A 17,679-nucleotide genomic window follows, 5' to 3' on the forward strand; every position below is an offset into this window, starting at 1 on the left:
TCATAAATTCTAAAAACTCACTCATTGTCAATACGTCCAGAGTTCCCCCTTCTCTCTCTCTCTCAACACTCGATAGTAAATTTGACAGCACAATTTATAACACCTTCTGGTCAGAAATCAGTGGACTGCTTCAAACTGAACCACAGCCGTCTTCTTGTTATCAAAGTAAGGTGTTCTAAAATTTTGAATTTAACAAGTCCCTCAACCAATCAGTTGAATTCGTGGAATCGATTTACTAACATTACATCTGGTATGCTGCCGAAAAGTATATTTTATGATGCAGACTATTAACTATTCGCCTTTCATTTTTCTAGTGTAAAAGTCCCTTCATCCCCTCCGACATTAATTGCTTTGTTCTTCGGTCCTTAATCATCCTTTTTTTTTCTCATTACCCCGTCCACCTTCTATTCTTCAGCCTTTCTTTCATGATGGTACGGGTTGGCAAGGTTAAACCTTTTATTATTTTGTGATGGCGGTATGAAATAGCCAGTTCACTTGGACTACAATTCACCCGACAGTGCAAACAAGGGTCTCTGAAATGACAGGAGAAAAAGGTACAACGTTCGATTTTGTTATGCGATGTTTGCACACTCTGGGCAGGTCATTCCTTCTGCTTGGTTTGCAAGCCTTGTTTCGACTGGCTGTCTGTGTGGCTGATACAAGCAAAACTCGTAGCCGTTAATGTTTAGTCCTCGTGAACTATTTCCGAACGTGAACTTACACAGACCTTGCATTCAAAGCCAAGATCGCGAGTGAAGCCAGATAAGGAGATTCAATATGGTGTCTCTGTGGGTGTGTGTCATGAGGTAACCTTGGAGGGGAGGTAACATCACCGACAGTTGAGGTCTAGTGTGGCTTGTTGAAAAGCCAGAGACTAACTTGTGCAAGAAAGGGGGGGCGTGTGTGCCACTAAGAAAGGTTTATATGGCTTTATTTTTCAAGGAAAGATTGAAAGCCTGGTTTGGCTTGGCGTGGGGTGACGAGGTCGCTGAGGTCACGCTTCCGTAGGCTCCCGACATTTTCACCTTCACTGAGACCATTACTATAATAATAATAATAATAATATAATAATAATAATAATAATAATAATAATAATAAGAAGAAGAAGAAGAAGAAGAAGAAGAAGAAGAAGACGAACAGCAACAACAACAACAACAACAACAACAACAACAACAACAACAACAACAACAACAACAACAACAACAACAACAACAACAAATCAGCCGCCGGGAGAGCAGTTGTCGCTCTCTGATGTGGTTTGCAAATTGAGCAGTGACGATGGACAATCGAACGAGCACTTCGATGAGAAAAGTCATCGGCAGTCGTGACAGTCCACTGAAGAACTGCTCACCACAAGCGTGGATCCGCAAGGGAGAGACTGGCAGCACGGTAACAGTTCTTACACCTGAGAGCTAAGTTGGTGTAGTCATGCGAGCGAATGGTATCTCAAATATCACTGTAATATTGGACGAACGATTAATACGAATAGCACGGAGGCACCGTCTACATGAGCTACATTGTTTTATGTATGTATTTGTCTCTCTGTCTGTCTTTCTTTCTGTCTGTCTGTCTGTCTGTCTGTTCCTTTTCTTCTTGTAACATTCTGAAAGGAACTCCACAGGTCTTAAAAAGTCTGCCGGTGCACTGGAGACACCGTATCCGAAGATACCTGTCCTTCATCTGTGTGTCGGCAGGCCATGTGTCTGCTCTTAAGTTTTGATGGATTGGACATTTATGGAGGAAGTGAGCTACTATTTAGGAACCTGTGCCTTAGAGGCACACGGCGGACTTTCCAATGTGGAACTCGGTGTAGATATGATGTTTCAGTTTCGAGTGACCTGTCCTCAAATGGCCGCTCGCCTTCTTTCTCTAGACTGGCAGTTCGGTCTTGGCTGCTTCACCAGGGTTGCTGCCGAAGCCATCTTTTTTTTTTTTTTTTTTTTTTTTTTTTTATCTGGGCTTGATTATCATCTGAGCCTCAGCAAAGCTGACCTGAAGGGTTGGATCTTAAGCTAGCCTTCCTCCCTCCTTTGCCAGTCTGTAAGCTGTTTTCAGTGCAGTTGTAGCAGGCTGCTTTGGGTTGATGTGAGGACCTTCAACTCATTCCCCATACCCCACCATCTGTTTGAGACAACTCTAAAGATTGATAAGGCAACTAAGTTGTTGTGGATCGTATCTGTCGTGACAAACCATCTGGGCAGCAGTCCGCAGATCCTTGGCCTCAGCCTTATTTTATTGAATACCTGCCTGTCGGGATCTCATTCTGTTTCAGTGTCCCTGAGCTGGATTGTGATCCCTGCTCTTCATTTCTGGTATCGTTTCTCTGCTCTTATAACACACAGACACAAAACCCTGCGGCTCTTTCGATGAAGTTAATGGAGGGCCAGGGTCGTTTCTCTGCTGGATTGAATTCTTTTCATGAACTGAGATGGATATTTGTCGCAGTTCTGATTTACATGTTGTAAATGCGTTGTTTCTCGTGTGATGAAAGCAGAACAGAGCAGTCGATACTCGGGCCATCGTAGATCAAATCCTCAGGAGATTGCTTGTATCCGCACGACCACCAAGCAAAATGTAAATGTAAAATATAAACACACTATTGTCTGATGCGATGGAAATCCGTTTTGAAGAAACCGTTAATGGCGGTCGATATAAAAGACTGGCAGTTGATGGGAAATTTGAGAACCGTGGAGAGACAATAAAAGCCAAACGCTCCAGCAAATAATAAGACTTCATCAAAATGCCAAATTCAATACAATGGCACCAAATTACACCGAGTCAAAACAGGAAGGACAAATCTGTCAGGCAAAGGGACACCACTTTACCGTCTTATGCATTACAAAGCATTGGTGTCCTGTTTGTACTCTGTGTCCTCCCTACATTATCACAGACCTCCTACAGTTTGGGAAGCACTTTTTTTTCTCTTGCTTTCTCATCTCTCTTGGAAGAAAGAAGAAAAGCGTTGCCAAAACTTTAGTAAATCTTAAATAATGCAAGAACACAGACTATGAATGTGTCCATGCTTGAGACTGTTTATAGATGAACACAAATGGCGGGTCTAAAGCAGTGTGCTATAACCTCCCGTCCACCATTGCGATGAGGATTAGGGTCTTGGGTTAAAATCATGGGTTCACATGACTAATAGTTTTTTTTCCCCCAGAATGTTACATGGTTTTCTCCCCTCTCATTGCCTCTTTATCCACCAGTTTAGTATAGTCCTTGTTAGTCCCCTTAGTTGGGCCAATGTGGGTGCTGCCTGTGGGTCTTACTGCAGAAGGATAATAATGCTCGGGAGTTCCAGATGGGCTGTAGGCTGTTGAAAAAATCCCTGGCCTTGTTGATGCGGCTTTTGATGTCATCGTCCGCTCCACCAAAAAGCTCCCCAGAAACACAAAGCGATCTGTTTCCAGGATGTTCTCTTCTTGTAGTTGGATTGGAACTGATCCTACGCTTTGCGAGATTCTAAGCAGTTTTACTTTGCCTTTACAATCCCTTGAATGTGAAAAGTTCACTGCAGTATGCTGGATGTTTTGAGCTGCAATGGCGTTTCAGATTGCGCTCTTTGAAAACTGCGATGTCTTCTCGGCAAATTAAACAAATAGCTTTATCTCCAACATCTGTGAAAAAAATATCATTTTGTCCACTCGTTGATGAATTTTCAACACTCGCTATCCACCCGTCACGTTGAACTGCCACGGTACTAACTTACCTTTTGTGCTAGCAGACACTGAGCGACTGAACTTTTAATAATAATATTATCGGAATGCTTGGGGGAGATTGGGGGTGGGAGTCAGGGTGGAGGAACCCAAACATGCTATGGCAGTAACGTGTTTGATCTCTACCAATGACACAATCGTATCAAACCACCGATAAGCGGTGGTCGGACTCTGTTGACACAAAATGAATAGTCGTGGTGCGTCACATGTTGTCGTCGCCGCTCTCTCACGACTACAGCAAACACGCAAGCCGCGATGTTATTTGTGTACTTTGTGTTTGACAACGTGCTGGCGACTTCTAATGACAATAAAATGAACCTAAAGGTTTTAAAAGAAACTAGTGCACATTTTGGCAGAGGGGTAAGTCCAAAGACCTCCTAGGCCGTACTTTGCCCACCCCTTTATTAGAGTCACTTTCCTATCAAATAAACCAGCCGTAAACAGTCGATCAAATAAAAAATTGAGAGAAGAGATAAACCCTTCACTTGAATACTTTGAAATAATTTAAAATTGATAAACGTTGGCGGATCACATTATTCTTCCTAAACAACTCTATTGGAAACCAGCAAAGCCCCGAGAGTTCAGTCTCGCAGGTCATAACAGTGCGGAGAAGTCGCCAACAGCGACACATTAAATATTAAGGTTTTACAAGAGCCAGTGGACATAAACTGGTTAGACCAGGCAGCACGAGGAAGGCTGGACAAAACATCTGCACACTCAACCACTTGAGAACTCAAACTCACTACTAGGTGAAAAAGAAATCTGAGGGAAGTTCAGAGGAGAGTAGTGCGCCTTTCACTTACAGCCAGACGGTTACAACTGGTTCGTATTTAGCCTCTCATCGTCTACCCATATAATGAGTACCTTATTTTTATTTTATTATTTTTGGTGAATTAAACAAACAGCAGATATACGCACATAGTCTCTCACCCAATCACTCTCCCGAGCTCACTCACTGATCACATTCACTCACACCCCCCTCCAACCACCGCCACCAACCTCAAATAAAACAAATAAAAAAAGACACAAGAAAATAACATAAAAAATAGAACAGAGAATGAAAAAACCATCCTACAAAATCAAGCAAAGAAACTAATAACAATAAAAAATATCGACAAAGTCCTTTTACCACGAAGATCGAGAGCAAAACATTGGAGCAATAAAGGCATCGAAATTAAAAATAGAAGGAAATAAAATCCTTGCAGGCATGTTTTCGCATAACACAAGAGAATAATCCTGAGCGTAAAATATTTAACAGTTGTATTGTTAACAACAAATCGCTAAAAAATTAAGCCTCCATTCATGCTAGACAACAGCTCAGTAAACTTCACCGCCACTAGCAACAACAATAATACGCAATAATAGTAATAACAATTTTCGTGGCACCGACCAAATAATCAAGCAAACAAAAGGAGAGCATGAGTTGTATTTGTTGACGCTCACGATCTGGTAAAAAAAATAGAAATCAGCAAGGAAAACAGAAATAAAGAAAGGAATGGAGAATGAAAGGTAGAAAAGAGAAGAAATAAAAGAAGAATAGAAAAAGTAATCAAAAAAGGAAGAATTAACGAAGAAAGAATGAAAGAAAGAAGAGAACAGGACTAGGGTGTACATGTTCCTTCGTAGTTATAATACTCAAACTCATTATTTTTTTATTCTTTGCTTTTGTTTGTCAACCATTCGCATACAGCGGTAAACATTTTTCTGAATCGATGAAATTAAAGGCATTGGAGTGAAGCGAGCATTTTGAAATGAATTTGAGGAAAGCATGAAATATTCCATTATAGATTCCAGTTACCTTGTTCTTCATTTTCTTGCTGTTGTTCGCGCGCACAAACACGCACACAAAGAGGATGCAGATGTCCAGCGAGCGTCAGTCTCACAGAGAGGAAGAGGAGAGAGAGAGAGGCAAGCCCTAGAGAATGAAGAAGAGAACGAGACTTACGAGGGCAGCTTTCTGCTCGAAACGTCCTGCACCTGCTGCGAACCACGAGCTGTGAAGCTCGATCAGGTATATCGGAAATTCAAGTGTTTCACTATTTCACTGACGTGACCCATCAATAAGACTGATTTGATTGAAGCAGCAGATCGAAGATTGACAATAAATCACATTTTGAAGATTAAGCGCATATACACTAATCCGGAATAAGCCAGGTATCCTGGTTATAGTTATAAATACAAAAACACTCTTGTAACTAAATAGTGCACACTTACTTATAGTGCTCATGATCGACCCATAACCGTCGAAATAATGTTTTTTAATTAAAAATTTTGATTGTAAATGGATTTTCAGTCGCGAAAGAATTTGACAAGTGTATAAAGAATTACTAAAATGACTTCTGGTGACAGTCAAAGAAGGTCAACCATACTCTTTGTGACAGTGGTGACAAGATGGGGAAATAAGGGTGTGTACTTGATCGATGGCTCTAAAATCACCCACTATAGCTAAATATCGATTTTAGAATGCGCCTATGATATATAAGAACTTCTAAATGTAATCTTTCAAAGACACTAAGTACAGTAGAATTGCCTAAACGTGACCTGGAAATGGTGCGGGGGTTGGGGGCGATTAGGAAACCTGTGACATCAACTTCAGGGAAATTGCTTTGATCGGCAAACCGTCGCCAACGTGCAAAAACTTAATCCCATGAGACTGCCACTCGCGACCGTTTCCACGATACAGCAAAGAGATTTGTAACTGGTCGTTGTATATCTCACCCCCTCTTCTCATCTTCAAAAAAAAAAAAAAGTTTAAAGGTGGAAGGGGGGGGTATAGGGGGTGGAGGAGAATTAAAGGGATATATACATGTACCCGAAATATTCGCGACGCAAGACATTGAACTGCATGTGTTCCACTTTGTGAGTTCTATGAAAGGCCTCCCCTGCCCCACTCCTCTAACTTACCTCATTGCCTTGCCGTAGGTAGATGGAGTTTCATTTCTTCTTGAACTTCAAGTGTTACTGCACCCTTTACACCCCGCACCTTCACGCTTGGAAGGGATCAATACACAACCCCGGGTCCACATTGTCTTCTGCTACTAGGTACGCGTAATGGCGGGTGAGTAGATAAACTGGAATGTTGTATTAACGGAAAGCAATATTAAATTCTAAGAAATTTCACCAGCAGCAAAATAGAATAATAATCTAATAAAAAATAAGCAATTATTTTAAGACTTTATTAATTTTTATTTATTTTATTTAGTTCCATTTGAAAAATTTTCTTTTTTAAAAAACCGGATCCCATTAAGTGACCAATCGACCTTTGCCCCTTTAATCAGCTGATGAGGAGAAGGTGGTGTGCTCTCGTGAATAACATGACGAGCGTCACCCAATCAGCGGAACGCGAAGATCGTGTGATCACTTTGGTTAGAGTTGTTAGTTTTTTTTTAAGCCGGTAACGTGCGTAATATATTTGTTTTTCTCGGTTAAACTGAATGACCGATATTAAGACATATTTGTAAGAGTAAGTTATTGCAGATGAATTTGCACTGTTGACTGTTAGAGCACAAGGACGGTGACTCACTGAGTACAGTGGCATTGTTTAGAAATTAGAGCCGACAGCCCAACACAGACCCTGAGTATTAATTAAAGTTTGTTGTGTGTAGCTGCCTAGTACACAGCTACAGTTACTGTGAGGAATCATCTTTCGTTGAGGCAAGGAAAAGAACAACTTTGCACAAGGTAAGGAGAATATGAATGCAAAAATATAAATCTGAAAACTTATATATTTAGCTGATCGAGACGTGTTTTTATTTGTTTTTGTTTTGTCTATGAAAGTTCAATTTCTTATTACTCCAATCACATTATAATATGCTGAAGCAGACTGTAGAAGTCAAAGTACACTAAAGTAATTTTATCTAAATAGCATTGAAGATATACTCCGATAAAAGTTCACAAATTAAAAACATAAAAACAGTCGTGACTTATAATCGACAAGGCAAGAAGAGCAATAAAATGATTTTAAAAACATGTCTTTTTCCCTTCTATAAACTTATCAAGATTAAACCAATTCTTAATTGCTTCATTGTCTTTTAATGATTTTTATGTGTTTTCATAAATGTCTAGCAGTTGATTTCAACTTTAATAAATGCATAGAACATACTCATTTTCTTTCTCAAATAACACTAAGTAAAGGAGTAAGTCAAGTCCATTTGAGACATAAAAACAGTAGCTCAGCAATTGTTTAATCAGATAAATGATTCAACCACATACTTGTTCTTGATGGCTGAAGAGTATATTATTTTTAGGTCAGCTGTTATACTTGAAACTTCTTACAGGTGCAGAAGTATGGGATACTTAGTGCTATAAGATGTACTTTATATTTTTTGCACATTTTTGTAGCATAACATTATTGGCCCAGCATAAAGTAAATGTAAAGTATAGTCTTTCTTTTCTTTCGCAGATTTCCCCTCAGATGATATTAAAATTGAGGGTACAATTCTACATTCCTTTTCTTGAATCTTATGCTCCATTTATGTACTAGATACATGCAAGAATTTTTTTAATATTTATTGAATATGTCTTTAATCTTCACAGTTTAACAGCTAAACATCATTTCCAAGGATCACATTAAGTCAGGGAAGAAAAGATACCTTCATTTCGTCACCTTGTTCAAGAGAAACTGAGGCAACAAGGTGAAAATGTCACTGTCGGTGACTGAGTTGTTGTACGGCTCTTTCCTCGATCTGCAGCTCCTCAATCCTGCCTCTCTCATGCTGGCAACAGCAACGGCCGTTACCTCCCTCATATACTTTATGTGCCCGCGTTTGTTGGTGCAGATGTATTTCAGGTGAGTATTGCATCTAAAAATTTTTTTTTGGGTAATGGAATGGAATCTGTTAGTCACTTGTACCCCTCTTGTTTGTGACATGAGAACTTTCTCTTACATGTTTGAATCTGCAATAAAGATATATTCTTCTGTTAAATCTCGTTTCTTTCTGCATGTGTCAGTATAATCCTATCTGCTGGTGATGCTTAGTCAATCCACCCTCTAATAAAGTATCTGGTTGAAGACTGTTCAAGCTTTTATTTTAAGCAACTATTTAACCTGACATTGGGCAGGGTGGCTGTAATGTGGAGTGGAATGCGCCTGAAAAGAGTAATAGACAACAAAGGCTTCACTTTTTTCTATGGTGAGAGAGGGCACCCCAAGCCAGGTCAAACCAGCATGCTTCTGCTTCATGGTTTTTCAGCTGATCACTTTATGTGGGCATCTATCGTACAGGTTAGACTTTATCACAACCAAAAGACTCTTCAGAAAATAAAAAGATACTAGAGTTGATCTACATAAATGTTTCATCTCAGTCAGTTTGTCACTGCAGTGGCTTATTTCTTCTCTGACAAGCACATTTTTGCACAACTTTCTTGTATTTGACATATAATTTGTGAATATAAATCTTGTATGACCTTGTAGAAACCTAGGCACTTCCTGCTTCCTTAAGTAAAGAGACAAACCATTATCATGGCATTTTTGAGTGTTTTATTAGCATCCATTGTAACATTAAACAGACTCTGCTTTTATGGCTTCCAATACCATGTGCAATAAAGGGAAGATAAGTATACTATGGGATATAACACTGTTTTCATGTTGTCTTTGTTCTTATTGCATTTGATGAGTAAAGAAGGAGAAAAGAAAGTCCAAAAGAGGCTTGTCACCATATAATAACGGACTTGTTGTCTGTCCCTAGTATTTGCCATCTGAAATCCATGTCATTGCCCTCGACTTACCTGGGCATGGCTTCACTTCTGATCCACTTGAAGGGGACGACATTGGCTTCAAGGGACAGCTTCAGCGGATAAAGCAGGTTAATATGTTAACATGGTTACTAAATGAGTGAAAGGGGGTAATTTATAGAATGGTAATGTGCTGATGTCAGTGACCCAGGGATGCTGTATCAGCTTCGATGTTCAAGTATATGTACATTGAAAGTTTATACCATGCATACTTGCAGGGAAGTGACTTCATAAATCTTTAACAAATTTTGGGTTTATACCTTAGTTTGCATTTTGATAGTTAAGCTTGATTGGTTGTATTCTATTGTATTCTCTGCAGACACAAAGATATTTTTTCTAGATTTCATCTGCTTGTTATCATTGAATAATAACTAATCTATAAATAATTAAAATACTGTACTTAACATGTTGGACATATATAGTATTTTTTTCAAAAAGAAAACCTTGATGTTTTTTTCTGTTAAAGTAGTCTTTTTTTTTTTCCAAATCTTCAGTTTCTAGATCTTGTTGGAATAGACAAGTGCCATGTTACTGGTGTGTCAATGGGGAACCCTAGCCGCCTATTTGCTGCTAGTTTCCAAGATCGTGTCTCTGCTGTGACCATGTGCTGTCCTAGCAGTGAGTAGAGCAAACAACCTAGATTATAGTTATTAATGTTTATTGCAATGAGGGGAACTATTCCAAATTGCGATTTGCACAGTTTTGTTGGATTGTTTTTTTTTATTGCTGCATATCTACTAGTGCAAGTTCTTTGTAGTCTTCAGTGCTGTCACACACAAATGAGTCTGTGAGCTCAGTCACTTGAACTGTTGTCCATCTTTTCAACAAATAACACAATTGCTTTAGAATGCTCAGGTCATATATTAGCCAATAAGGCCAACAGATTTTCATGAAAACAACAACAGCAAATCCCTATTATGATCAGTTGCTATCTATCGGCAAACAACACCTGGCACATACACCTAACAATAGTGAGGACAAAAGCCAGACAGGCAAATAATAGCCAGGGGTCTCTAGTTATCTCTGTATCAATATATACCTCAAATCATGCAATAATCTAAATTCAGTTGGAGTTAAACCACCAATACTTGTGAAATACATCAAATTGCTAAATCTTATCTTTTCACCCTCATTCTTAAAGACCTATCTGATTGGTGACACATATCAAGCTCAAAAGACTCACTTCATCTTGCTTATTAATGCCTTGAACAGGAAATTGCAAGGGGAAATAAGAATTTTGAGAAATTAAATGAAAACGATTTCCTTGCCTGTTCAAATCTTCATTTGGACCTAAAACCGTGTGTGACGTCAGTACCAGTGGAATCATGGCTAACCACAGCATGGTTGATACAAGTTGCCCAGAAAATAACAAATTTCGAAAGCCCAAGTACAGATACAGAAACCATTGGGGTGTTGAATGCACAGGATAACATAGTGACAGAAGAAGTATGTCTTCAAAGCATTCATCATGGAGAAGACAATGGATCAGCTTCATTCGTGTGTGTAAATCTTCACTGTGCCCTCACAGTACTCTGTCGTATGTGAACACAACTTTTCTCCCAAATGTTACCCAGTAATGTATACACTGAAGAAGCAAGTGGGCTTAAATATTCATAGTTCACCAACTTCATCCACAAGTGCCTGTTGATCAGTAATAGCATTGAAGATGTGAGATGCATGAATATAGTCACTATCACAACACCAGCTGATAAAAGATCCACACAATGCAGGCATGGAAGAGCATGTCCCATGTAGCAGAATAATAACAATAATGCGCAGCATCATGGCCAAGATAGATTGCATTCACTACACAGACCAGCCATGATAAATGAACTGATAGTGGACAGTGATGTACAGAACGTAAAGCAATGGATGAAGATATGAAGGATGCTGTAAACAGTTGGAGCCGTACTTAATGGTTAACATGACAGCAGCATTAGCATAAGTGGTTGTCATTGAACAAAGGCACCAAGGTATTAAAAAATAAAGAAATTCCTTTGCTAACTGAGTTCCAGGAAGTGACACAAGGAAAACTAGGTTCTTTTTTAAGGTATGATTGACTGCTGTCACAACAAGTGACATACTCTGCAGGTAATTTGCCATGCAGAGACAGGCAATGTCTGAAGCCACAACAGGCATAGTGGTCAGGCAGGCTTTAAAATGGCAATGCCTGATACACGAGAACCACTCATACAGCCAATGCCTTGTTGTCATGAATTTTTTTCCAGTGCTTAACATGCATTCATGTCGTAAGAATTATCAATCAGGCATGATGGTCCTGTTAAACTATGTATTCAAAATTTCACTATGCACCCTAATAAACATTATTAAAATGTAACATCTGTTAATGCATTGTTACTTCTTCATAATAATCATCATAAGTCACAAAAATCTTTACCTCAACAAGGGGAAGTGACAAGTCTTGAGTTAAGATCGGGGTGTCAATATTCTTCACCTTCAATGATTGTAACACCAGTACATATTTTTTTTGCACTCAGTTGGGACAAACAAGATACTTGCTATAGCACATTCTTGAACTCTTACTATCCTCATTTTTCTTCCATTTGCTCTTTTAAGCAGAAAATAGGGCTAAAGTAAACTTGCACATGGGTCGATCTGTGACAAATATGGTTCATGTGTTCTAGTGAAAACACCGGAAGATGGACAACTGATTGCTTTGTATCGAGCTGCTACGGCCAGGGGAATAAGTTTGACCCTGGATACTTGTCCCCTCTTGCCACAGACTGCAGCTGATCTTCAAGCGATGCTGCGAGTTGTATGCTACTATCATTCTTTTGTCCCATCCCAGGTACAGGACTTGATTTATTCCAAGAAATATTTAACTACATGAGGTCTATTCTTTTGAGTTGAATTATTTTAGTCTTTTAAAAATGTGGATGAGATGCTATAAGTCACAAGACAGTATGATTGATACAAATTCTTAAATGGGCTAATTGGGGAAATTAATCTTAAATACCAGCTTCCCATTAACTTTCCTCCTTCATGTTGTTTCAGATTCTGAAAGGAGCTGTAGAACTAAGGAAAGAGCGAAACAACTTCTACCTGCAGTGTAAATTTTCTTGCTTGTATCTTACAATATAAAAGCAAACCTACAAACCAGAAATTAAAGAACTGGTGGAGTGCAAAATGTTTTTCTCGTGGTTGGGTGTAGCACAGTGTTTATTTACCGAGATCTAGGTGTATACACCTCTTCCATTCTCAACATACATGCCTACAACCATCACCATGGACAAACGAAATTGCATATGGATACAGTCTGAGAGTTGGGACCATATGTTAAGCATATCTGTGAACAATAGTGGCTTGATAAGTTTAACCTCTTTCTGTGCATGGTGATTTTTTGTAGGTGTTTTAATTGAGAACAGAAGTGTATTCACCTGGATTTGGGGAAAGAAATATTTTATACAGTATCTTCATCCAGTAGTCTTTTAAAGTGTGGTTAGTCTAAAATGTCCTGATAATCCCTATCATGCACACTTAAATGTACATATCTGTACATGCATTTGTACATTGGAAGGTAATAAGGATATAGCAGGACTGTTGCTGAAATTATTCTTCCTAAACAGCTGTTAACCATTTATATAGTATGAACTTTTCCCCTAGGCTAAAGAATATTAGTAAAGAAAGTGGTGATTTGTTCCATTATTATGTTTTTAAAAAGTGCTTATCGAAATGTTTTTTTATCAGGTATATGCTGTTTTCAAGGATTTTTCACAAGCTTATTGGTTAAAAACTTGCATCCCTTTTTCCTGTCATGCACTGTTTTGCTGTGTTCTAATCCTGACATTTTTTTTCAGTGCTTCATAAACTTCTTTTAGAGGAGAGTCGTTCAGCTCTGGAGAACCAGCTCGACAAAATTATCTGTCCTTCTCAGGTTGTGTGGAGTTGAGGATGAAGTAAGTGCTGGTTAAAAGATTTCTTTTCCTTATTATAAATGCTGAATGGTTGTGGGAAGTTCTTGATTTGGTTACTGACCTCAGTGACATCATTTAGTCTGCTGTAATGATTGGCCATTAAATGTTATTTCATTTATTTGTCTTAAGAGTAACCAGAATGCAATTTTTTTCCTTTTTTTTTTTTCCGTAAATGACTGGATTTATTAAAAAAGTGACCATATAACTCTCTTCTGTTGTGAGATTACACATTTGAAAAGTAGGCAATACCTTGCTGGTATTTTCAAATGTCTTATGTTGGTTACAGCTTTAACTTTTTCCCATTTTGCAACCTCAGAAGCCTCACAAAAATCACTGGGATGTACAAAAACGAAAGAATAAATAAAGAAAGAAACTGTTGGTACCTTGAGAAATTGTTCGACTATAATTTACTAGCGCAGGGAGTCAAAAATAGTTAACCAGTCGGGTATCTTATATCTGAATAAGAGCCAAGTTAGAGACAGTTTTTCAATTATGAATTTGTACTCCAACAACAGAAAATAACCAAATAATAGTAAGTAATATTTTTAAAGTTTAATGTATATTCTAATAAAAAGTTCATTGTTTGGCACTTTTTGTTTTTTTAATAGTGTCCAAATAATTGTTTTTTGTAATTTCTGCCTTGGGACCTACTTCATGACAATTACATACAATACAATTATCATCTTTTGTTTGAATTTAGTACAAGAAAACAAAAGCTGTATTGCTTTAAAAAAAAGTCACTTAAATGCTTAAAAGAAAGAAGGTTCTTTAAAATGATATGTCACTGATAGTTGTCTTTATTGTAGGTTAATATGTATAAATATTGAAACATAATTCTCGCCACTCATAAAGTTCAGTGACTTTGTTTTCGTACATATTGAATGAGCTAAGTTAAAAATTAGGGGACTATACTGACCTTACACAAACTGGACTTCAGACCATGTTTCGGCAAATCTGGTACTCACCATCACCTCGCGTGTCAATAAAGCCCTCTCTTTTGCCTCTGCCAAGTACACCCTCCTTTTGCCTGGTGCTAGTGACATAAAACTATTTGAGCTCACCTGACCCTCTTATGCCACCACTAGATGGACTTCAAACCCTTGACCCCATACATGTGTCAGATGATGAAGGAGTGGATTAGATTGACCTCTCACCTCTAGATCCCTTCACCCACAGACCACTCAGCAGCACTCCAGCAAAAGGCCAGAAAGCTACTGTAGAATTCCGTGTGACATTTTACTCAGCAGGGTCCAGAAAAATGCCTCAACAAATTACTTAAAAATAACCTTATAAAACTAGTTGTACTCTAGGAGGAAAAAATTTCACAGGAAATTAATGTTTGTGCAGTTTTATCAACCTGTCAGCAGTTTTGATCTTCGTTTCTTGTCCAACTCATGTTTTCCTTTTAATGTTTCCTTTTGTATCTTGATGATGATGATGATGATGTAGTTTTATAGCGCGCCAATATCCGCATCACAAAGATGCGCTCAATGCGCGGTAATCCCAGCAGCCACCAAACTGCAGGTCAAATGAAAACTTCAAAAAAAAGTTTAAACAAGTGAGTCTTCAGATGTTTCTTGAAAGATCCAATACTATCAGACTCCTTGGTCGAGAGGGGAAGCGAGTTCCACAAAAGCGGGGCTACATTGGAGAAGATCTGAAACCCGCAGTCTTCTTATTAGCATTCCCTGACTGAACACTCGGTCGTTCAAGTCTGAAGTGTGCTGCTGAACGAAGTTCCGCTGGGGTTGTAAACAGCGAATGAGTTCTTGCAGATAGGCAGGCGCAAGGTCGTGAAGACAGCCATAGGTTAAGGTTAACAATTTATGCTCAATTCGCTTCTCCACAGGAAGCCAATGTAGGTCACGAAGTACAGGAGTAATATGGTCAGTTGTTTTCTTTCCTGCAAACTATCCTCGCAGCCGTATTTTGCACTCGCTGAAGCCTCGACAACTCGCTCTTTGAAATCCCCCAGAGGCAGCTGTTGGCATAGTCTAATGTAGAACCGATGAGGGACACAGCAACTGCATTTGCAGTCTTCTTATTTAAGACTGGGTCGGAGTCGTCCAAGAGTGCGGATATGGAAATAACACGCCTTGACTACAGAACTGACATGATCAGCATAGTTAGAAGATTGTCAACATAGGTCCAAGTTCCTACGGAGCTGGAGAGAATTCTAGCTTGACCCACTTGGAAGAGTCTAGAGAGACTTTACTAAGGCTAGCTTGGAACCACATAGCATCGCCTCTGTCTTCTCATCATTAAGCTTGAGTTTATTCCTCAGCATCCATGACTTGACCTCTAAAGCAACAATCTTCTACAGCACAAACTGCCTCACGCACCGACTCACTGTCAGTACTAAATGAAAAAATAGAGTTCAGTGTCATCTGCAAACATCTTACGGTTCACATTATGCTTCTCAATGAAGAGGACAAGCTGAGATGTGTAAATAGAAAATAGAACCGGCCCAAAACAGAGCCCTGCGGGACACCGCACAGCAGTGGAACTGTCACTGAAGAAGCTTGATTGACCATCACCCTTTGGTGTGCGATCACTGAAGTAGGAATGGAACCACTGCAAAGGCGAACCACCAATGCCCACTCCATCTGGGAGACGAGTTAGTAGAGTGGTGGTGATCAATGACATCAAAGGCCCGCACTCAGATCAAGGAGACCACAGAGTTCACTTTCCCGGCATCCGCACTGCACAGAGATCGTTCATAGACGATCAGAAGGGCTGTCTCACAGCTGTGCTTGGGTCTATACGCCGACTGGAATTTATCTTCACAATCATTACAATCTTTTGGTTCAGATTGATATCTTGAATCACTTTTCATTTACCTGTTTTTTCAGGTAGTACATGTGTCTGGTGCTGAGGTTGCTGCAGAAGAAAGTCCCAACTACATCATGCCAGTCTTATACCATGCTGTGGACATGCTATCAACAATGATCAGCCTAGGCACTTTGCTAAAGTCGTATCAACAATTCTGGATGGAAGCTGCAAAATAAGCAAGACTGACAGCATAAATATTTGATAAGATTCATTTGTTTTCTCACCAGCTCCTGCCATGACCAAAGTGCCTTTCTCCAGATTCTCATTGCCTTTCTCATCTGTCACATTAACCCAGCCACTAAAGGAAATTCATAGACATCATGCCAAAGTGTTGTTTTGCTTTTGCACTATTCCCCACATTTACATTTATATATTTCTTGGTTTTAAAAGATTCTACAGAAATGTTAAAATTGAGGTTGTGTATTTTCTTTATCATCTGTAGTCTATGGCTGCTGAAATTTACAGCTCTCTAGTTTGCATGCTCAAGAGATGTACAAAATCCATTAAAACAAAAACACTTTTCTGATAAATTGTATTTGGTGCCACAGCTTAAGGGGATTTCAAAAAAGGCAGCTCAAGTTTCATGTTTTTCCTATCAATTTGCATTCTTGTGTGAATGTGAATGCAAAATACCAGCAACAAGTAGTGGTACCCTCATGCTAATGTTTCTTGAGCGTCATGAAACCTTCAGTATTTTATTGTCTGTACCCACTTGTGAGACAGCATGTTCAATGCTAGCTGAATTTCAGATATGGACACCATACTTAGCAAACCTGTTGCATTTTCCTTAAGAGTAAGTATTACTAATTTTATATGTATGATACATTATCTCAGATTTGTGTGAAGATGTTTTAAATCCAGTTAAATTGCACATACTTAAGACAGCATTTTTCTAACACTTGCTCAGGGAGTAAACTTTTGAGTTGCATCAAGTAAAATAGTAAAATGCTGTTTGAACAATCAGTTCTTAGAATGTACATGAAAAAGGGAGCAATACAACATAGTGAACGGTACCATAACATTACACTATACATCAACTTCTTTTAGTGTACAAACGGCCAGCATCTTGTGTTGACTCCCTGAGTAAGTTACGTGCACTTTTACTATTGCAGAATTAGTACCATTTATTAATTTTTTTTTAACTTCTTTTTTATATATTTTCAATATAATATCTTCTTAACTTCAAGGGGCTGTATAGGCTCTTGATAAGAATCGCATCATTAAGATGACGATGATCACTCTTAAACTGTTTGATATAGAAGTGTGCTGCTCTGGCCATTCACAGTGTGTGTCATGTAATGTTTTGTCTCAGAAGCTTAAATAAGCAGCTTTTCTTATTACATACGTTGTACGTCATCCATCTCCGTCCTATCGTTTACATTTTCATTGAGCCACATCACACTTAAACAAGAACAACATACTCTTTAGGTGAGAATGAAATTTTATGTCAGCCAAAGAATTTA

General features: G+C 38.8%; 1 protein-coding gene across 1 annotated transcript; it reads left to right on the forward strand.

Moving 5' to 3' along the window:
- Positions 1 to 6,970: 6,970 nt before the first annotated feature.
- Positions 6,971 to 16,392, forward strand: LOC112572984 (monoacylglycerol lipase abhd6-A-like). Its single transcript, XM_025253014.1, has 10 exons — positions 6,971 to 7,081; positions 7,322 to 7,397; positions 8,253 to 8,505; positions 8,778 to 8,940; positions 9,404 to 9,520; positions 9,944 to 10,067; positions 12,095 to 12,258; positions 12,465 to 12,519; positions 13,268 to 13,347; positions 16,237 to 16,392. The coding sequence occupies exons 3-10, from the start codon at positions 8,357 to 8,359 to the stop codon at positions 16,390 to 16,392; spliced, it is 1,008 nt and encodes a 335-aa protein (XP_025108799.1). The 5' UTR covers positions 6,971 to 7,081; positions 7,322 to 7,397; positions 8,253 to 8,356.
- The last annotated feature ends 1,287 nt before the right edge of the window (positions 16,393 to 17,679 follow it).

Source organism: Pomacea canaliculata, linkage group LG9, assembly GCF_003073045.1.
Source record: "Pomacea canaliculata isolate SZHN2017 linkage group LG9, ASM307304v1, whole genome shotgun sequence".
Taxonomy (NCBI): Eukaryota; Metazoa; Mollusca; class Gastropoda; order Architaenioglossa; family Ampullariidae; genus Pomacea; species Pomacea canaliculata.

What these genes read in the sequence shown, in the direction of transcription:
- LOC112572984 (XM_025253014.1), top strand. Translation starts at nt 8,357, where the DNA reads ATGTCACTGTCGGTGACTGAGTTGTTGTACGGCTCTTTCCTCGATCTG. An exon ending in TTGGTGCAGATGTATTTCAG is followed by an intron (nt 8,506 to 8,777) that starts GTGAGTATTGCA and finishes GACATTGGGCAG; the next exon opens with GGTGGCTGTAATGTGGAGTG. An exon ending in ATTCTTTTGTCCCATCCCAG is followed by an intron (nt 12,259 to 12,464) that starts GTACAGGACTTG and finishes ATGTTGTTTCAG; the next exon opens with ATTCTGAAAGGAGCTGTAGA.